The sequence below is a fragment of the Strigops habroptila genome, chromosome 3 (assembly GCF_004027225.2).
Source record: "Strigops habroptila isolate Jane chromosome 3, bStrHab1.2.pri, whole genome shotgun sequence".
Classification (NCBI taxonomy): Eukaryota; Metazoa; Chordata; class Aves; order Psittaciformes; family Psittacidae; genus Strigops; species Strigops habroptila.
The window spans coordinates 12769047-12792695 of NC_044279.2; the positions used below are offsets into that span (position 1 = coordinate 12769047).

The following is a 23649-nucleotide window of genomic DNA, read 5'->3' on the forward strand; positions in this document are numbered from 1 at the left end:
ATGCTGTTTTCTCACAGGCCTCATGTAAAAATGGCAATACAGCCTTTTAAAAACATGTTCCGTATATCTGCTGTTACATACCACTAGCAAAAAAGACCATAACTTATTTAAAATTGTAAATCAATAAAAGCACATACATAACATATCCCTTTGTTTTCAGTGTCTGAGTCCTTACAATTAAGGACTCTGCTAACAAGGAATCTATGAATTCTCCTCATCTAAGCTATGGTGTCATCAACTCTCTTAACATTTCAGTATTTTTACGCATTAACAATTTTGTTGAGATTTCCTGACAATATTTTAAATGATTGTTACAATAAATGTGAAGGAATGAAAACTTGGAGGTGGACTCAATCAGACTTCTCCACAAGAAGGCTGGTGATCCGAAGAATAATTAAATGGAGAGAAACAGCAGCATTAGAATGATGAAAATTTGCATATTGCCACTTACTAGTGTTTCTGTAACAAATCAAGTTTCCAGAGGAGATTACTGCCATCAAGAGACAGCAGCAATTGGCCATAACCTGATGCAATATCTATAGAATATATTTAGGCTCCTTGCAACAAATGGAAAAATAAGATGAAGCTCAAAACCAATTAAATAAAAACCCTCTTAATTTCAAAATGTTGTTATTCTTAAAAAAAAGAAAGCAAAACATCCCTGTCCCCTACTAGCGTGACTTCCAGTTAACAGACTCCTAAAATCCAATATAGAAGAAAAAGGATTTGAGGAAAATTCTATTCAATAAGAAACCAAGAGGTTTTAACAACTTACAGAAAAGAAGCAATGGAAAATAACATACCTCCAGGGGATAGTGTTTCTTATAATGGTGAGATTTCCTGTTTCGAAGTATACAATCACTAGAAGTGCGGTCTACATTGCGACGTAAAGAATATCCAGTTTCAGGCCCCTCCTCACTAGAAACTTCATCTGATAAATTTGTCACAGCCCTGTGAGTATCCTAATGCAAGAAATACAGTATTAGTAAGACATATACTCATATTTATTAGGTCTTATTCTCACCTACTGAAATCTTTCTTCAACATTATTATCTGAGCTCAGTTAAATCTGATATTAACACACTTCCAAATGTCAAAACTAAGTGGTACAGCAGGAATTCTAAAATAGAAATTCTAACATCAAAATAAACATTTCTCAGATGATGAAGGGCAAGCTCATATCACAGTAAAGAAAAATTCTAACATTTTTATTTTAATGTGATTTTGTCTAAACTGAACCTACCATAAAAGGCTTAGAGGCAATATAGTACCAAAATTGGTGGTGGGGCAAACAAAAAAATCCCACCAAAACTGCGGTAGCAGACCCTGTAACACTGAATTATCAACACATATAGTACAAAGTTAACATTTACCTCTTCTTCCAAAGATCAAGTGCTACAGATTGCATGCAGAATAGTCAGATCATTAATTTATTCCACTTTCTATTCCCCTGATTTTAAATTAAAATTAAAGTAGCCCTTAGAGTAACAGAAAGAAAACCAGGCAGCAAAGGGTAATTCAGCTGTCTAAAACATTTTTGTATATGCTCATTTATTATGAGATCACTGGATAGGACCCTGTAAAGCTTCCTTTGGAGTCTTCCTGTCGTCAATGAAATGCTAAAAGGACAAAAATACTGAAGCTATTCTCTACAACAAATCCTTTCCCTTCCCTGGCAACATCATTCTCTTTTCCATCATCTGTTTTCTGAGATGCTTCGAGGTCAACTCATTTCACTTTTTTAACAGCTAAGTTGTATAGACAAAGAGAGACACCAAAACAGCCTGTGGTGTCTTATCTACTATCATGCAGTGGCACCAACATGTATTGATTGTTTCTGGAGAAAGAGATGAGAAGGAGTAAAGAGAGGAGCCTATTTCGCCTGTGCCAGCTTCTCTTTAATGTGGATGCATACTCACCAAGCAAGTTAAACATAGACAATATTTCATCCATTCTATCAAAGTAACTGAAAACTCTTTTAAGATTACTTCTTATTTTATTCAATTTATTCTCTTATTACTTTTTTATATCCTTGATTTGTTGAATTTCAAGAATGCAAAATGCTTGGAACTTACAAAGACGACCGAACGTCAGTTGCTATCACTGCTGAGAAAACACCTCCTGCAGAGCAACACAGTGAACTTTTTGCCCCGAGATGAACCTTCATCACCCTCATTCTGACTTAATCATAGGAATTTTTAAGGGGTTGTTAAATAATTTGGCTATGAAATCTACAAAGAATGCCCTTCCTTTATAAAAATGTCTACTTGTAGACTTCCAGTAGAATAACTTTTCCTTTGATATGATCATGGAAAAAACTTTTTGTTATGATTGATCATTGATGGCAATTACCAATGAGGGAGAGTCAAGTATAACACTGTCAATATATGTTCAAATGCCAATTATAAGAGAGCCAGAAAACATGTTTTGGAAAAGCTATTCCATAGAACAGTAAGATGAAAATAGGATATCCAGGAGATAATAAGACCCAGACAAACTGAAAGTTCTGTTTTCTTTCATTACCACTTACTACGCTTCCATCCCATCCCTACTCCTGAGTATAGAGCCCTGCCTACTTCACTGAGAGGGAAATCATGCTTTCCTCATCTTCTACACAGACCAATTCAAAAATTACCTCAAAATTGTAAACTGTAAGTGATCCAAGATTTGTTCCATTTTACCATAGACAGACCTGTCCCCAAAGTATCAAAGAGACAGGCGAAGGTACAGTGTGTTTAGCTGGTAAAAAAACACAGATAAAAGACAGCACACAAATTTGTGCACTGAAATACAGAATGACAAAGAATGTTTTGATCCTCCTACAAGAAAAAGGAAAGGCTAGGAATCTAAGGATGAAATAAAATAAGTTTTTGCCCCAGGGTCCTACACCTGATTTAATTTTAAAAACCTTTTTAAGGGTAAAGTAGATAAGAATGCATCAAAAGCATCGTAAGAATACACCTCACATACCATTGGACAAATTAATAACTTTGCTTTGAAAGCAACGAAGCACACTTACTTTGTGATGACTGTGATTGCTGAAGGCATCTCTCACTGTTGCAGTGCTCCACCCCGACTCTTCTGGTTTAATCACCTCGCATCGACGTTCATGGGCCTGAATACATTCTTCATTGCTTTTACCTGTCTTTTTCCCATCAAGGGACACGTACCCATTATCAGTCTCCGTGGATTTATCTATTGAGATTTTTGCTTTCTTAGATCTATATTTGAAACAAATATATATGTATTAAATTAATGATTCTCTCAGGTTTTTTTCCAGTCTAAATCCTGCTTATCCCTCTCAAGCCATTTTAGTTCAACTAAGATGACCACAAACTAACAATATTAACATCCGATGCAATATTTGTAACTATTTAGTCTTCTATATAATACACATTATACTTTCCCAAAGTGTTACAAAAGGAACTGTCAGTGTCTGAAAGAAAATTGTATCATTAGCTACTGGAAGAAAGAAGGAAACCTATGTGTTAAAACTGAAACTTCACAGCAACTTTGGCAATATTAGAACCACAAGCCTCAAATGTGAATGAGAAACTTCTCTATTCTATCTTAACAACAACAAAATAAGAGGTATGCTAAAAGTTTAAGTGTTATTAATTCAAAGCAAGTATGCCATTTCCTGAAGTTGCAAACAAACATGCTGTTAGTATTCTGTACACAGATGGGTTCTGTTGTTACTATTTTAAACACACTCGCCTTATTGAGAACACTACTAAACTGAAGGTGTTTAATTTAATTTTTCCCATATTATCCAGTAACACCCCTGGCAACATGTTTCAATATAGCTTACAAACGCACTAACTGAGCCTGTTTTCAAATCACAAAATAAGGTTATGAATTATACTTCAGTATTATTATTCCTAAGACTACTAAATATTGATGAATAGTCTTCTATAACATTCTCTAGACGCCAAGGCCCTTATCTAGTCAATAAATGTAGCAGCAAGAATGTCTAATGCCAGAAAATGGCTTTCTCAAAGCAAACACTTGAATGATTATACTTCCAAATTAGGAAGTGCAGTCAACGAAGGAATGCAAAGGAATAGTAGCTTGCTACCTTATCAATAGAGACTACTTTAATTCTTCACTTAAGCAATTAGTATCTTGTATTTATTAGATTTTGGTTGAGAACACTTGGAGGGGGGCACAGTGTTTTAAATCAAGTTTCCAGATTTTTTTAATTTTTATTAGATGTAGAATACCGGACATAAAACCATCAAGAATCTGTTCAATTGATCTTGCGCTTCTATGAGGGAATACGCATTGCATTTCTCTTTAAGGAGTGAGGCATTCTGTAAGAGCTTGGATTACACAGCAGAAGATTAAATTCCTCTTTAACAAGTACATCAAACAAATCAAGAGAACTGGGATAGTCGCCTCACATTCCTCCCAAGATAAGGTATCCCATACATACGGGGAAGACCTGAGCACAAAAAGTGGCTAGAGAGAGCTGGATAAAAGGGAAAAATCCATTCCCTAAATTCTTAGCTAACTTTATTTCTAAATGAGTACAAAACCAGCAGAAACACTTTCTGTAGTTATTATGTATTTGCATAGATTAATTTTTATTATAAGCTTACAAAGATAGAGAGACAGGAAGATGCTTTAGCATGTGTTTTGTGGTGGAGAAGTAGCTAGTGTATCTCCTGTTTGCAGATTACCAAAACTCACATACAGAGTTTTCATTTTCTAGGTTCATTAAGTAGATGATCCAAAACGTTATTGAGGCTTTGGACAAAAAAGTCAAACTATCAATAGTAAACATGTTACAGCTTTATTTCTGTGGCCTTTCATAATGTCATTGTTTAACTAAGTTAATGAAGATAAGACAACTGAAGGAAGAGAAAGCTTAGCTTATTACTTAATGGAAAAATTTGCTGTTCCACTTCTGGAATAAAGCATGTACCAGCATTTCAGGGGCAACTCATTGTGAAATCGTATGTTTCAGTAAGCTCAGTTGTGAGCACTAGGAAGTAGCACTAACATGAAATTATCTGCAATAAGGTGGAACCCAGAGAAGACAATTTTTAATGCATTAAATATACTTTTAGCACTTTTAAAAAATTCTTCTTAACAGTGCAAAAGGGAATGCAGGTTTCATCACGTACACAGATGTACACATCCAATCATTACTCCACAAGTTACTTAGCTGTGTAAGTGGAGTAACAGGACAACTATACCACAGTTAATCTGAGATGTTTCTATGCATTTCACATTAAATTTGAAAGCTACTAGGAAGAAGCAGCTTCAAACAGTTGAGTAGTAGCAAATAAGAGAAAAAAACAACGTAGATATAATTTGTTCAGATAGGACTTCACTACCCAAGCAATGTTGCTAAAATTGCAAGACAAAGACGAGTCAGATACCAACGAAGACTCATTTTGAAAAACAGGTAACTTGACCAAAGTCTTTCATTTGTCTCTAATGTAGGAACCAAAGTTATTTTTTTTAAGAATCCCTAAATTTAAGTGTAAGCCTCAAGCCAGAAAAGCATACATTTCTACTTATCATTAGGGTGCACTATACTGATAAAAAACAATAAGAAACATGAACAATACTTCCGTGATAGAAATGCATAGTTTCCTAGAATTACTATATAGATACCCATCATTAATCAACTTTTAAAATTTCATGCTAGAATTCGAAGTATTTAAGAGTAAGACAGGACAACACCATGAATATAGCCAAGGTCTTAAAAAGCTTGAACATATACAAAAGCTAACTCAAGAACGACTTTCAGTCTTAATCATGCGTTACTTAGAGAAAATATTAAGGAAGACGTACTTTCCAACTCTAACCATTCTATAATTCTATGTAAATCATGTTTCTTCAAGACTGTAGATTTTCACTGTCAAGTATTCTGTTCCCCTGTATTTTAATTGGAGTTGGTCAAAAAAAACCCCAAACCTCCTCCCTGCAAAACTTTTAAAGAAGTTTCAATTGAAAGATTTCCACAAGTGGAGCAAGAACACATTTGAGCCAAGTCCCAAATCAGTGCTGCATTCTGAATAAACTACCTATTTGAATATTGACATCCTTTCCGGTGAAATTAATAATTAGTATTTCTAAATTGGCTCTGTGCTGAATTGAAGTTTAGAATTATATCTTATTAGTCAGACTGAGTTTTGCCATTCAAAAGTTTATTGAATACATAGTTCCAGATTACCAATGACCTGCGTGTAGACAAATGATCTGAGTACAGAGGGTCCTGCCCTAAAGCAAAGAACACAATTTGAGGTTAATTTTGAAACCATGCGTTTAAGACTTATATTTAAAATTCCACAAAATGGTATCTTAAAGCTTAATATATGTGGAAAACTACTGTAAATAAACACTAATGAGACATTCTAATGTCCTCATCTAAAAAGCTTCGAAATACATCTTAAGAATCAGGAGAGCTATCACTAAAGAGCTTCCTTGCAGTGAGGTTTCATAAGAGTTTTTTCAGTAACATCACCAAGTAATATATATATGTATATATATTATACATATACACAAACACACAATACTTCTCATTAAATGGCTTAAACAAGTCCTTAAAGCAAGTCCCACCGAACCCTTCTGAACTGAAAACACTCTGAGCTCAATACGAGGGAAGGGAAAAAAAGAAAAAAGAAACTTCCAACACTCCTCTTCTTACTGCACATCAGCATCTTCCATGAGTGGAAAACACTCAAAAGTGTACAAGATTACACTCGAAGCACAGCAGAAAGTAATGCACACAGCCCAAAGAACAGCAGTGGTGTCTATCACTGTGACTCATAGTTTGTCAAAGGCAGCTTCTTCTTACACAGAAAAAAGGCAGAGGAACTCTCCTCTTGCAATATTTTTAAACATTTCAAAAAACTTCTCCAGGGTTTCAGCTAGATATTCCCAGAATGTAACACCACATAAAGTAAGCTTTACCAGTGGTTAAGAGCACATATCACAAGTATGACAGACATGTTAGTGTTGCCATATTTACGATGCAGCATGCACAACAAAACATCAATATAATAACTTGCAGTATCCCTTTTCTCAATTTCCTACTATTTTTATGAGCATATTTTCTCCTGCTAATAAATGCTGATCTATAGCACTCACAATGCTGTGTGTATCTTGAACACAGACTGCTACAGAATGTGTTTTTAACTTTTAATTGCCTGGAGCACTACGTTATCAGATCAATCACTTGCAAAACAGCTCTGGAATGTAACAGGGTTAGTTGCTTCTTCCAATCATTAGAAAATGCATCTTCAATGTTTATTTATAAACTAAGCACTGTGCCTATTTGAATCCTAAAGGCTTTTCCTTCACAAAAAGCGTGTTATTTGATGACAGTCATACAATTCAAAAAGCATTCTGTCAGAGTAATAAGCAGGTAATGTAATAAAGAAAACTTAAGAGTCAAATTTTCTTATTTGATTAAAATTGAGAAACTGAGTTGGTTCATTCCCAATAGCCCACGGAGTACTCCTACATCAACGTATAATTGCATCAGCATTTATGAGAGCCAAGAAACAACACATTAGTACATGTTCAAATACTGAAATGAGTTTACTATTAGAGAACAAAAACTATATCAACAAAAGTTTAATCATTACATCAATGTTTACTTATTTAGAAAAGGGATAATGCATCTCTAACACATATGTAGCCTTGAATAAATACAAACCCTGATAAAAAGAAAGCAGCATGCCAGATATCTCTGAAGACAGCGCCAATACTGCAAGAGGTGCTTGTACCGTAGCTCTGCACTGTTCCCTCTTGTGTGTTATCTGTGGTACTAGAGCCATCTCCTTCCCTATGTACTTCCAAATGTGCTGCTTTCCTTAATTTCCTTCATCAGAAGAGATCAAAATTGAAGGTAGCTTTGTGAGTGCAATCTACTAATTCTATAACGTGTTCAGCAGTTTAAGCATGCAAAAACAAGCAAGATTTCAAAATACTTTACTAAAGCTTTATCACATCAATTTAATACACTCCATTTAATAAAACTAACCTCAACACTCATTATCATAACACTTAAAGCCAAAATACATTTCATCTCACCATGAGAGGCTTAGACCCGCAAAGTTCACTACTGCAGGTCTTCCTGTTCTAATGGGACAATTCACTGCAGCAACCATACTTAGTGAATTGCAGGAAGACTTGAATTCTACAGTTCCAGTAGCATCTCCTTTAATGTATGTTTCTCACAAAGATCATGAGTCAGTAGTGCATGGAGTTACAAAACTAAACTTGGAGCAGTGTAAATACTGTCACTCTACCGCTATTCAGATACAAACTGTTTGAGGCAAAATGTCAGATTCAATGCATCAAAATTCAAATAAAATAATGCATAAATTAGTCAATGCATAAAAGTTAAAGAGCACCAATTAAGAACTCAGATAAAAAGAGTACCAATTTCTCATCTCTTGCCAAGCAGAGACTGTAAACCCCTCCAGTTTTTCATGCACGTTCTTTAGAACAGTTTAACAATCCTAAATAAGTACTATAATATAGACTATACCTTCTTCTTTTACCCCCTGTGCTGGGGGGTGGCTTAGGAGTTCGTGTTGAAACAATCTGACAATGCACAGTTCCAAGTAGCAACATTAGCCATATTGGCCCAATTACTTCAGTCAGAGGTATATTATGTGGGCTTTGGGCTGTATAGAATAACACTACAGCAGCAACTGGAAAAGAAGGGAAATGAAGTTGAGTTCAATATTTGCAATGTCTGAAATGGCCAACTCGTAACATGGTTTTTCTTAAAAAGACAAACACTCAGATCTAGTCCTTTACCTGCATTTTAAACCAACCCATGTAATTCTGAGAGGAAGGGATGATAATTGCAATGAAATAGTCAGTAATAAAGATTTAAATAGTTGCCTACTGACTTAATATCCATCTCTTCTTTTACACTTACGTAAAAGCTACTGCTCAAGAAAAAGGTGGCATAATGAAGTAAGGCGGGGAAGCATTTGGAAAGCTAGACATGTCAGGAAACTTTAAATGAAGGTGAAGCTTCAGTCGTAGACAAAACCAAAAAGCAAATGATATCCTTAAAGCAGCCCAAGTAAATTTATTTCTGTATCATCTATAATGATGCAGTGTACAACTCACAAAACCACAAGCAGGTTCGCCACACAGGTCAAAGTCTCTCCATCCTTGGAGATATTCAAACCCTGACTGGACACAGCCCCAACCAACCTGTTCTAGCTGACCGTGCCTTGAGCAGGGTTCAGACTATCTCCAGAGGTCCATGCCAACCTCAACTAGCCTCTGATTCTGTCAACCATAGATCTATTTTGATACCAGAAGGACCAACAGTCTTGAGCCTAGAAACTTTATATTCACTAGCAGAATGCATTTTAAACTCCATATTCCAGTCCAAGGACAAAATTGCCCATATGGATAGACCGACATGTGTAAGTGCAACCCTATTTACATTTCATATATACTTGTGTGTATATTTTCCAGCAATGAGGAAAGATCAGAGACAAACCATGTAAACTATGAGGTGGTCCAGCTAAAATGACCAAGACTAAGTAGCACTTGTAATTGGAAAAGCAGCAGCTTCCACTGTTATTTTTGTAACCTATAACTTTTCATATATAGTCAACACCCAGGTAGCTCTTCTTGCTCCTGTACCCAGAGCCCAATCACTTCTATAATTTCTGCAACTCAGAAATGTCTTTACAGGCTTCAAGTCGATCTAAACACACTTAACAGACATGGGGCAGACAGAACAGGTGATCCCTCCCTTTTCTCTGCTTATTGTACATTCTTGTTGCTCTGCCTCTGTGGCTTGAAGTGTCATGTTCTGTAACTCAGCTGAGAGAAGATATCAAGAAAAAAAAATACAGAATCTCCGAGAGAGAATTCAGAAACAGAACAGAGGAATAATTCTCTGTGCCTAATATCTGCATGTCCCATGAGAACTTGGTTTTGTTCTTGTACTACTGAGAAGTGAGTCCCATAATTTAAACCTGTTCCTAGCACAAGAAATACCTGGCCAAAGTTCAACAGTTTTCACCAGCTCTTTACTGAAATCAACTGAAAAAATATACAGCCACATGCAAATTTATATGCCACATTCAAACACCTAAAATATATCACATGAAGCCACACCTAACCCAGCAGCTACCTGTGATGCGAAGTTTTCCATGAAAAGAGATTAGATGTTGTTTTCATGAAACAATCTTTAGCAAGGAAACCAGTATTAGAAACATAACGGAATTATTTTTGGTTGTGGTAATCTCTTTCTAATTTCCCATCAGTCTTTTTCCTAACTTAGAAGTCTTACATAGAACACATAAAGTGTCTTTTATTACTATATATGGACTAAGTTTTTGCATGATGATATTTCTCAGAAAGACAGTATGCATCAATCAGAAATCCAGCTTATTAAAAAATAAACAAAGGTACAGATAGTAGAAGGTAATTACAGCTAGTATCACCTCTTCCTAAATGAGCTTATCTGAGTTTCTCATACATACAATTAGCTTCAGGAGGAATAAAGTGTTAATAAGTAGCCAATTTTGACTCATACTATACAATTTGGATAAACATATATTTCTGAGAACACAGCTCCAAAGATCCATGTGAAATGATCTGCAGGACTGGGCCTCCACAATATAATTTCGAACTTCACTAAAAGATAACTTTTACTACATAAAACACATTTAGCAAAGCAGAGTAATCTGGAAGAAATCATCATCTTCCAGAAGATACAAATCTGTAGATTGAAGATTCCCACCATGAAGTTTCACATAGATTTAAGAAAACGTTATCGATCTCCTGATGTTTTCAGTAGGATAGGAGGAAAATCCAAGAACTTCTTTCTGCACAGTGTGTCAGTACGTTGTGGTTCAGATTATCCTAGAATTGCCCCTACCAACACAGCTAGGCTTCTGAACAGAATTTATCACAACACTTTTAATGATTTCTTTATTTATTTATAGGATTTGGACTTGTACTTTTCTAAACTACAGTGGTTCATTTTGTGAAACAGACACAAATTAAATCATATCACAAAGAGCAATAATCTGTATCAAAGAAAGCAACTGTACATTTCAAAAACCAACAAGCATTTATTTTTATAGCATTTAAAGCTTTGAAATATTTGTATTACCAAGTTTAAAAATGCATACATACATATATATGTATCTCACCACAATAAACAATTATTCTATCACTATTAAAGTTTCTTGTTTCATACTGAAAAAACACACAATTGAGATACACACTATAACGCCACATTTCATTTTCTTGTTAGAATATAGAAACATTTTTAAAGTAAAAATAAGGCAGCGCTGTACACCAAACAGATAAGGAGTCAGAAGAAAAAGGTTTACTTCTATCCTAATTCAGCAGCCTGTTCCACGACCTTGGATAAAAAACCATTTCTCTGTAGTTCTCTTATCACACATTTTGCTAATCACACTTTATACTAAAGGAAACCAATGTAAATAAAACCTGGAATTTAAATCCACAGCCAAGGAAAGAATTCTTTCCTGCAGACTTACATAAATGCTAGCAGGTATCCTGCTAAAGTTAATTGATTTCAAAGCAATAATTCCAAGTAATGCAGTTCATAAATAGAAAACAATTAAAAAAAAAAAAAAAAGAAAAATAATTGAATTAAGCATATATAAACAAATAAAGTCAGACCATTCTACAACAGTGTCAGGGAGAATCTGTCATGGTGACAGAAAGTCTGAGCTACAAGACTGAATTCAGATTCAGAGCAGAAATACGGCCACTGGAATTTGAAGTGTTTTGTTGTTAAATTCTCTTAATAGATTCTTGACATTTTGGTGCTGCCTTACCAAGTTGGTACAAAATGAACAATTGAGCACAGCTTCTGAGTAAAATCTAAGTAAAACTTGCATAGAAGTGCTAGAAGGAGAGGCTTGAGGGGTTTGTTTTAAATAGCTTCCAACTTAAAAAATTGTCAATTTAATTCATTTACATATACATTATAAGTCTTAAATTTCAAAAACCACCAAAACCTCTGCAGTTAATTCAGCAAAATTTAAATGAGTTTTTCAAATAGCTGGATTATAAAGTCACACAGAATATTATTAATTCTTTTCCAATGTTTGTTAATTCGCATCCTCAGAAATATCAGAAATATTTTGTCACATTACAGACGACATGGATTAGGGAAATGATGCATTCCAACCGTAATTTTAGTAAATCACAGATCCCGAGAAACGTGAAGGGAAAAACGTTAATCACAAAATAGTCCTGTAGTTAATGTGCTAAAAAAGTTGCTTGCACTCAGAATCTGCATTGAGTTACTATTGTGCTGCTTTTGGAGTCTTATGGAGGCTCCACAGATTAAGTGTGGGAATATTTTTAGAATAAATATAATAACATGAACATAAAAAATTACTATAATGGTGTTTCTCAGAATAAACCACCTATGAACATGGTAACAAAGGAACTAAAACTTACATATTTTACTACCTATATCACTACGAATGAGATAAAAATTATTAATACTATGGGATCACTTACCACAGTATACACAAATGCTAATATATGTAACAATACTTCCTAAACACCTGTCTGGAAGCAGGGATAAGAAGTTTTGATATGAGACCACAGGAGTAATTGTCAATATTTCAAGTTTTGGGGCACTGGCACTGGGAAATTCATTTTATAGCTGCTAACATCACCACAGAAGAGGCACTGGCACCTTTTTTTTTTAACTCCATTTCTTATTTTAAATGCAATTTCCAAATGATACAGTGATTCACAACTGCAAGGACAGATGGCAAAATTGAAAAAGTAATATTGTATTTTAATTGGATTTCAGTGGAAAACTTATAAGTCATTTAGCTTCTCAGGGTACTTAAATTGCTCCCAATTTTCTGTTCCATTTGTTCTGATCCATGCTTCTGATACACTTATTATTCTTGTGACTTCCACACTGTTACTAATTCACTACGCTACATTCTTCCCTTTCTAATTTTCCTCATATATTGCATGTAAGTAAAAGAAGCACAAAGTCAGATTGCTAGAACTCGAGATTGAGCATCCTGAAATCTGTGAATTGCTTTCTGTTTGTTAACAGTTGCTCAGAATTCCTTCTATAATCTAGGAAATATAAAATTAAGATGCATAGCCTCCCCATTGCAATGGAAAAAAAACCAGCGGAAGCCTGTAGGACAATAAGCCCCTCATTTGCCAGTCATTCAGAAGTATGTCTAAGGTCTGACAAAAGTATAAGCTAGAAGTTCACTGCTTCTGATGTGACAAAATAACACCTGAAAAGATGACTGAAACTGACGATCCCACCAGGCTGCTGAAGCTGCATGCACCTTGGCAGGTTTGGCCTTGCTTGCTTCTTGATCTGCACAAGTACCAGAAAGACCAAAAGCCCAAGACAAAATACACTGCCTAAGCCAAAGGTTCCTTGATATTGATCAGTCCTGAACATAAATTAGATAGTCCTGGAAACCTAAGCGTGTGCTTAATGCTTTAGAAAGCCTGTGAGGAAATCCTTAAGTTTTCAGTATGCCACCTTTATATACGTAAAGGGAATGTTAACCAAAAGACACATCTTTGGGACTGTGTCATTCCAATATTTTCTGAAAACACTGCAATGAACCTTAACAGCATAAAGTGAACCAAGTAACATACAGCAGCTTCCATATGGTTAAAATAAGGCATTCAGTTGAAGCTGATCCTGTAATCCAACTCTACCTTGAAGAAGGTAAAGAACAAGCAGCCAGAAAAAGATGACCCTTGATGTCACTTGTAGCCACCACCTGTAGAAGAACGGAAAGAAAACAACTCTCACGATTCCTTTGCGGGTCAGAGATGTCCAAGGACTTTCAGGTTTTGCTTTTGCAAAAGCAGATCCTTTAAAAAAAAAGAAAAGACATTTTGATATATTTCATTGTTATGGCTAATAATTACTTTATTGTTCAGTAGGGGGGTTAGTTAAGAGAGTTATTTAAAGGAGCAATTATTAAACATGATTATTTTAATAAATATCATACTTCCACCATTTCACCATCTCCTCAATCAAAAATATGTGTAAATTATTGGTGCCCTCTTGACTGCCATTATCAGGAACTTCTACAAATACCTATATTTTGGAATGTGTGAATAACAAAACATTTCTTACTATGTAAAAATTATTTTAAATTAGATTATTTAAAAATATTGTTTCACTGATGTGTCAGAAACTTTATGAAGCAAAAGGAAGTCACATGAAAATTCCACATGCCTGTGCAGGCACAGCAGAGCCCTTTCCTGGCAAGAAAAAGGATCTAAAACATCAACACCCGTAAATTGCTCCAACCATGTCATTCAGCAAAATGGAATATGGTTGAGAAGTATAGAGGAGGACCAGCCCCAGGAGCAGGGAACCCTCTCCTTCTACACCATTTTTCATTTTACTCATTCAAATGTCCTTTCTCTCTTATATCCCTCCATTTCTTTTTATTCCTGAATATTCCCACTTCTCTGGCAGCTAGAAAACTGCATAACATTTACTTAACGGGAGTGTGACATAATTATGCCAAGGTTACTGCTTGGAAAGGGCAACTCGTGCATGCTGCTATGCCATCTCCACCTTGTTTACAAGTAGAACTGGCATTAGTGAGCTCTGTGCTGGCACAGATGAAACACTGCCAGTACTGGAACTACTTTAATACCAACTTAGACATCCACACAGAGCAGTCATTTAAATGCTATTCATCTGTATCACTATATTGAAATGGTGTACTGCTGTTCCTCAATTCCTACAAACACTTAGTTTTTGGTTCTGTTTCTTTAAAGTTCAAATGTTATTTGATTTTCTTTCTTTCTCTCACATTCCCATTTTTAAAGTTATATTGTTAGGTGATGGGATAAAAGCTGGTCTGCACACCCACAGAGGACCTCAAAGAGACAATGGCAGTCGAAGAGGCCCAAATAATACCCTGCTGGGATTCTTCCAGACCCATCAATGGAGCCATCAGCCCATCACTGAAGGCCCATCTGCCCAAGCCCAGAGCAGGACAGAGGCACAAGGGCAGACAGAAAGCTAAATCATAGAAGGAGCACCTTGACAAGGCCCCTCCCTGGGCTGTCCCAGCAAAGCCATCAGCTCTGTTGTCCGTCAACATGAGCCATTGAGAGCAGCTCTCCAAATCACCTTTCAAAGGAAAAAAAGTTGCCGCCTTCTTTAAAATGAGTGTGGGATTCATTTTAAGACTCATTGTGGGGCTGTCTTCTACATTCAGCTTTGGGGTCCCCAACACAAGGATGCAGACCTGTTGGAGCAAGTCCAGAGGAGGGCCACAGTGATAATCAGAGAGCTGAAGCATCTCTCTTATGAAAAGAGGCTGAGAGAGCTGGGCTTGTTCAGCCTGGAGAAGAGAAGGCTCAGGAGAAACCTTAGAGCAGCTCCCAATACTTAAAAGGGCTGACCAGAAAGCTGCAGACGGACTTTTTAAAACGGCATATAGTGACAAGGGGGGGTGGTTTTAAACTGAAAGAGGGTAGATTTTATAATAGATATTAGGAAGAAATTCTTTACTATGAGGGTGGTGAGACACTGGCATAGGTTGCAGTTGCCCAGAAAAGCTGCGGCTGCCCCATCCCTGGCAGTGTCCACAGCCAGGTTGGACGGGGCTTTGAGAAACCTGCTTTAGTGGAAGGTGTCTCTTCCTGTGGCAGGGGGGGTGGAACTGGATGATCTTTAAGGTCCCTTCCAACCCAAACCATTTTGTGCATTTTGTGATTCTATGATCATGGGATACAGGGAAAAAGGAGCTCAGATTGCACAGAACTTACTATGGGATGTCTAGGGAAGAACCAAGGATGGGAGAAAGGAGGGGCTTAGGTGATTTAGGGAGGAACAAGCAGGGGGAAATTGATGAGTAAGGAGATAAAAAGTAAAGCCATGAGTAAGGCCATGCAAAAAAAGCTGCTGCTTAGGATGCTGCTTGTCTGGCCGTGCCATGTGCCCGATCAGCTCAGCCCATACTATCTTCTTATTAAATTCCTTTAACTCTCTCCAGGGGCAGGGGCAGTCTGTCCTGTGCACATGTATGCACACAGAGAGCTGAGTGCCAGCACCAGAGTCCGACATCTGAACAGGAGCCACGGGGCCGTTTGTGTGTGGTAACAGCAACCTGAGCGAGTGTGGCAGTGCTAAGCGAAGGTCAAGCCAGGCTCACTGGTGAAGGGGTGAAGCAGAGAGCAAGGACATAAGCAGGTCTCTAAAGGTGAGCTCTGGGTGCGAGGGTGCCTGTGTATCTCTAAGGGCAAGAGCAAAGCAACATGCTTCAGTTAATTTGAGACTGAATTCAAAGAGCACAATGTGGAATAGATTCAGGAGACTGTGCTGGCTGCTGGGCTTGTGGAAAATAATGCTAATAATGTTTTCCTCAGCCTTCATGAGGCATAAGGGAAATTATATAAAGATAAAAATAAATGAAGACTAAAGGCTTTTTGAAAAGTTTCATACCATCTGACCTTCTGTTGCTGTTTTGCTATTTAAAACAGACATGAAATATTCAAGGCCTATATCATTTTTTCTCTCCAGAAATTTCAACGTAGCCTTTCCTCTATATGCCACGAGATGTGGAAGAAATCTGAATGCATGGCAGTACGAGATTTCTGAACTAATAACTCCAAAACTTTGATCCATGACAATCCATGTGTTCCTTTTTTTTCCTAAATCTATACAAAATTTAGAACAAGTTTTTAAGTCTTCAGTTTAATCTAAAGGTCACCTTTTAACAATATTTCATATCTATCTTCTTCAAGAGGAATTACATAGGGTTTGTTGTGGGAGGTTTTGAGGAGTTTGGGGTGAGGGGTTGTTCAGGTTTATAGGTTTGTTTTCAAAAAAGCTTACTAATACATTCTTGTTATAAGACACAGGATGGCAGCTATTTTTACACTCAGAAATTCAGCTTTTTCTAGCTCAGGACCTACCTCTTACAAGATCAACATCTATGAGGTCTGGTTTCACATGTCCTGTTTTCTTTGGTTTGTTTCTCAAACCCTGCAATAGGCAAATACTATCAAAATACATTCCTGCAGATGACAGACATTACGAAAGAAAAGCTATCTGTGTGGTCAGTAATTGTATTTAACCTATACTGCTATTGAAAATTCAGACAAATATGTCAACTTCATTGATTTAAAGTATAATAAAATAAACATTCTAAGGAACAAGGCACAATAAATGCCTTTTACACACTTTTCAACCTAAACAAAACCCAACCAATTACTGACCCATGAGGTAATTTCTCAAACATACTTAAGCACTGAGCATTCATCTCTCATGGTTTGGGATTATGCGGACAACATACGCACACACTTGCAAGAATTAGTAATATGCTTCTATTAGGTTTTCAGAACTTTAACAACAAATTACTTTTCTGAATCTCTTTTCTCCTTGGATGTCTAATTAAACTTCACAAAATGCTTACATTGCAATTCCTTCTTTCCAAACCTAGATAGAAAATCATGTTGTAACGCAAGCGCCACTAATCAGCAAGTTCCACTGACAGAAATCCAAATTCTAGAAAAGTATTGATTTTTTCTTACTAGTGAATATAGATTAACCTGTTAAAAAGAGAAGAAAAAAACCCCACCACACAACAAGAAAACAGGAGGGAGAAAAAGCAGCTTATTTTGTCTTTTAGAAACAGCATCTTCCTTCACTGAAGAGCCAAACTATCTTGCAAAACTTTAACATTTGTTTTTAATGCCAAAATGTGATGCTGTACCCTCAAGCTTCAGAGACAGCCATGAGTTTATTCCAGTCCCTTCAGATTAGGCTCTTGGTCACATCAGCCAATAATGATTCCACATAATACAATTTATATAGAGCAAAATGTAGTATCTCAAAAAATATTTTGGGTACAAATGGAATTAAAATGGAAGTGGTTTAACTGTTTTCATTCAAAAAACAGTTAAATTCACTGGTGAACTGTAGATTTCCGTCATTGTCATATTTCATCCATGTATAAAAACATTTATTACTTAAATGTAAACATTAAATTTAGATGAAAGCATAAAAATTAAATTATTATGGATGAGAGAAATACCAGTGAATCTGGAAATGTTAATCTTCATAAGAACTATATCAAGTAAATGGTTCAGATAGAGCGCAGCTCAAAATATTTCCTCACATTTGAATTCAACCGGATTTATTTTTCATGCTGAAATAATAATTGGGAAAAAAAACCCCAAACGGTTCACAATGAACTAGATACACAGTCACCACCTGAAGTGTCTATTAGGAAAAATGAGAGTTTGCTTGAAAGAAAACAAAATTAGCACATAGAACTGAAACGTGGATAGGACGAAACGTGCTCTGAGGAGGGCAAATAGAGAAAACCAGTTGTATGTAGGGTTAAGCACTGCACAGAGCTTGACATACAAGATTTTTACAGAACAGTAGTCTTAAAACCACAGTAATTTTATGTGGAATAAGAAAACAAGCCCATAATTAGAATTGGAAATAACTATAATTCTAGAACCATCTACAGACTCTTGTGAAATCTTGCGTGAGCCACACTATTTCATAAGATTTCAAATCTTAAAAATAAAATGCTGAATAACTTTCAAATGTGTAACTGCTTATGGGCCACAAGATTTTTCTTGAATGTTGAAATAAAGATGCCTGTGCCTCTAAGAATAAATAACCGCCTGGAAACACATGCACAGTCCTAGGAAAATTTTACCACTGTGGCTAAAGTTACATTTTCATTATAAGTAAAGAATTCTGCAAAAAAGTAAGTCAACAGTGTAACTTGATGCATCTTTCACGGGAAAAGAAGCGGTGACACATTCTTTAAAAATTCCATTGGTCAAATCTCAAACGCTTTCATCAGTGTCCATGGACTACACTGAATTGGTTCTTCTAACTTTTGCCACACACAGTAAAAGAATTCCATTTATTCAGGTGCAATTTCTCTGTCTTCTTAATGTATCACAAATATCTGTAATATATGTGGAAAACAGCAGTGTTTCAAACTTAATTAAAACAAATATTCATAGTGTTTCATATCGTTTAGGCCCATCCAGCTAATTCATACAATTTCTATTCAGCACCAAACACATTTCAGCTAACTAATAGTAAAAATAAAGTTTAAATAAAAATGCTAAAAATTAGTTGCTATTATTGTAAAAATTCTTTTGCACAGATTTTAAAATTAATCTTGATACACTGTTATACTTCTAACTAAACTGTAAATTTATAGTATCAGAAACAGCTTTCCTGCTAAAAATTAATAAAGTTCTAGATTTTTAGTAAGGTTCATTTATAAACACGAGCTTTAAGATCAAAGCGCTAATGTGCAATACTTGAACTTAGTAGTCTGAGTGTTACTGTTACTATAATAAACTCAGTCAACACAAACTCCTATAGACGCAGTCATTAATTTGTTAGTTTTTGGGCTCCCAAGCCAAGTGAAATGCATTTTGAAGAAGCACAAGGCATTATTTACAATACATTATTTGAATAATGCTCTATTACACAGTAGTTACAAGAACTTCTGTCATAAGCGTCCAGCAGATTGAGGGAGGTGATTCTCCCTGTCTACTCCGCTCTGGTGAGACCCCCCCCCCACAGTACTGCATCTAGCTCTGGGGCCCCCAACATAAAAAGGACATGGGCCTGTTGAAGCAAGTCCAGAGGAGGCCACAGAGATGATCAGAGGGCTGGAGCACCTCTCCTATGGAGACAGGCTGAGAGACTTGGAGTTGTTCAGCCTGGAGAAGAGAAGGCTGTGGGGAGACCTTACAGCAGCCTTCCAGTACCTAAAAGGGGTGACCAGAAAGCTGGAGATGGACTTTTTACAAGGGCATGTAGGCGTAGGACAAGGGGGAATGGTTTTAAACTGACAGAGGGGAGATTTAGATTACATAGTAGGAAAAAATTCTTCCCTGCGAGGGTGGTGAGACACTGACACGGGTTGCCCAGAGAAGCTGTGGCTGCCCCATCCCTGGCAGTGTTCAAGGCCAGCTTGGACGGGGCTTGGAGCAACCTGGTCTAGTTGAAGGTGTCTCTGCCTGTGGCAGGGGCTTGGAACTCGATGATCTTTAAGGTCCCTTCCAACCCAAACCATTCTGCGATTTTAATTCTAATTCAATGCTTTGAAACTCATGCAGTAACAGCATACTTCTTGTGTGTAGTATTTGCAGAAATAAAGGTTAATTGCAAGAAAATGTTAACTGAATTAACTTTCACATCATGGAGTATGACATAACATACAATCCATAGAACTATCCCATTTAGGATTGATTTCTTTTTCTCCAGAGTTTAGCAAATTGGCAGACACTGATGGCACTGTTAGTTAAACCAAAATGCAAAGAACACTGTTAAACTGCTTGTTCAGAGAAACAAAGCCTGAGGTACTTACCAGTCTAATAAACTGTACAAAACAATGACAGCATCATAAAGGAGGAAAAGTAAACTGCAGGTATAAGGTAACTAACTGAAAGTAAAGAGAGCTCAGATAACTGACGTTAGAATTCATCACAAGGAAAAGTGAAAGACAGGTACTAAAACAACTAAGCCCTGGCTAAAGATAACTGAAAAGAAAAATGTACAGAAAAAGATATACAGAAAAAAATACAGAAAGATGCAGCACACTAAATGCTGAAGAGTTATTAATTATGTAAAATAAATAGAGCATAGTATGTCAGTTCTGTTGGTTGGTTACCCTCCGGAAGTCTAGTTTTACTTTAGCAGTATTAAATACCAGGTACATTGTAAACTGCACCAGTCTACACAACCAGACAGCGCTGCTGATAACTAGCCAAAAACAAATGTTGAAATGCTGTAATATTATTACCTTTATTTCTCTTTGCTCTACTGATTTTTCCCATATTTGTTGATCATATGCGCCAATCTAAAAAGAACACACACACACAAAATATCTAGATTAGGTTTTAAAAGCCATTGATCAAACAAAATCAATCAATCAATCGTCAACAAGATAAGCATGAAAACAGCATCTCGGGAGGACTTATTTACAAAGAAATCTTTGTCTTCTCCATTCCATCTTGGCTGGACTGGATCTAGGTAATCTTGTAAGTGAGCTGTGATAGAAGGGAGAGGACAGCAAGATGACAGCCCCAGCCTCCTCTCATGACTTGTGTGAGTCAGAGGACTGGGAGCACCACAAGGATTCCAGTCTCAGTACTGACAGAGAGCAGACCTACAGAAGCAACACTGATAAAATTCAATTAACTTTAGAGAGAATACCATGCACATCTAGTGGAACCCATACCTTCAATTAACTTATTTTTCACACCACCTCCCTCCATACTTCCCGTTCCACCCCAGCCACTTTTACGTCTACACTGTCTTTAGCTTTATCTCTTCAGATTGCACAGCACCAAAACATATTTTGTTGCTGTGCAGGCTGGTAATCAACAGGATTACAGGCCAGGGAAAACTCAAAGAATAGCAGAAAACATCACTCTTCCCACTGAAGCACTGATGAAATAATGTTCTTAGTAGATCTATTTCCAAATTTGTTCACTTTCACTAAGCTCCTAGGCTATTTATTCACGAAACTCTTCTAAACATCTGAGTTCTGTTTAAATGCAAGTTTTTAGTTAAAAATTGGAATAAAAGGGACTTGTTTTCTCCCAGGCTCTAACCTCACCAGAGAACTGCAGAAAACTTTGTGTTATTTATAAGAGCAGAACCATAGGAAGGCTAAAGGTTGAATCTGCAAGCATGTATTAAAATCCTATAACTAAGACCAGTTGTGATGAGTTCTGTCATTTTAAATAACCATCAATACAGGTAGCTATAATTAACTTAAGAAATTACTGTGCACTTGTTTATACAAGAAAGCCAATGACTGCCGTATTTTGAAGAACAATCACCTCAAGCTTCAGGAAATTCACATATGAGTTAGTGACAAGTCAGTATCTGAGACAATAAATCGAAGTTCTGTAAGACGTTATTGAAGATATCAGATTGCTTTGAACCCTGCACAAATAGTACTTCCAGCTAATAATTAGTAATGATTTTTTTTACTGTGTCAATTTTAAAACCTTTCCATCCCAGTTCTACCCAGACCTATACACATGTGGAGTTTGAGAAGGCTTCTCCTTCCAGTTCACATACTGCAACATGCAGAAAAGGCCCGAGCACAAGTGTGTACACTGTAAACATTGTTCTGATTTGTCTTTACTGTTTCAGTCTTCAGTGTTAAATTAGAAAACGTTAAAACTCTGAAGAAAAAAGATCTATATGTTTTTTGGTAATAATAATAAATACTTTGCACCTCTCTATTGGGAAAAAAAATGTGGACTGCAGAAAATAATTAGGGAGTCACACACTGTACTGGGCAGAATAAAGTACTTGCTACAATTAAATTAATTAAACCAAAGGAAGTTTAAGAGCTAACTCCACCTGGATAACAGCCAGCAATTAAAAAGCCACTATCTTGAGTAACCACTCCACCCAAGACATTTATATCTAATTGTTCTGGCTTTTTCTCTAAATATATTTTAGATGAAATTTCAGGCCTTCCTGGTTTTCCCGAACTTTACTGAGAAGAGCCCTCAGGTTTTTGTGCTGCATAATATTGCGTCCTCCCCGCCTCGCTTTCAGAAAAGGTTTCTTTCTACAAAGACAGAAAAGGGGATGCAAGTCTGGCTCCCTCTCGGTTACGCAAGAAACAAATGCGGAAGGAAGCCTTCGTGCCAATAAAGCTGTAAAGCAAACTCTGTATTCCTGATTCCATTCATAGCTGAAACTGGTGAAGAGTTGAAACAGTCTTTTAATAGAGCATTCTTCTTTTAGACAAATAACCAACTGTTTGTTAAGGGAATTCTGGGAAACAGATCCCAGAAGACATCTGGGGCAAGAAAGTTGACTGATCTCAAGTTTAACTTAGTCATATTTTCCTACAAACATCTCTTCTCCCTAAAGGCTAGGTAGCAGCTTCTGTCTCCCCAAAAAGACAAGAAGTAGGGATTTTGCCATTCACATTTTTCTTTTAACACTACCCCATAAAGCAATTCTTCCAGCAGGAGGTACAATGAGAGAGCCAAACAACTTTAAGGGAGACGGTCTTCTAAAACTGCTTTATTAGATTGTTGCGTCTGGCCAATCGCCTCGGATCAACTTTATTAAAATCTGAGCACAGGGCTATTAAGTAAAAGCATTCTGCTGCAAAGTGAAAAGAGTTAAAGGGATAATTGCATAACTATAGACAGCAAGTACCATTACCATCTCTCACATTTTTTTCAATCTACCTGATTTCACATCTTTATGTTTTAAGAAAGCTTTAGAAGTACTTCAGGGCACAGGCGTTGTGCTCAGCACATCAAATTTAGATCTGATACTCAACCTCCCTTCTCTCCACCCACATAAGCATCCCTCTATACTTCTTTCCAAAATGTATCAGAAGGAAACACATGAAAAACAAAGGCATCGTTACAAAGTACCATGCTGGAACACTCCATTTCCCACATTAAACAAAAATAGGTAGAACTACTGTTACTGAAACAAGGCAAGTAACAAACATAGATTTTTGGGGGTTTTTTTTTATTTCTCTACCTTACGTCAGGAAAACATATTTAGAGTTTGTGAAATGTATTAATTAGTAAATGTGTAAATTCTTGAAGAATTCATTGGAAAGTGCTTTTCATTGACAACAAGCTAAATTATAA

At 36.5% G+C, this 23649-nt stretch overlaps 1 protein-coding gene across 1 annotated transcript in view; it reads right to left on the reverse strand.

The window, feature by feature from the left end:
• PHTF2 (putative homeodomain transcription factor 2) overlaps positions 1–23649 on the reverse strand; it is a 68528-nt gene that overhangs the window by 21098 nt on the left and 23781 nt on the right. The window contains exons 3-9 of the mRNA XM_030478046.1: positions 20808–20864; positions 16933–17002; positions 13702–13860; positions 8513–8678; positions 7676–7840; positions 3020–3221; positions 804–962 (exon numbers count right to left, since the gene is read on the reverse strand). Of these exons, the coding sequence (XP_030333906.1) occupies positions 804–962; positions 3020–3221; positions 7676–7840; positions 8513–8678; positions 13702–13860; positions 16933–17002; positions 20808–20864 (978 nt within the window). The remainder of the gene's footprint in view (positions 1–803; positions 963–3019; positions 3222–7675; positions 7841–8512; positions 8679–13701; positions 13861–16932; positions 17003–20807; positions 20865–23649) is intronic.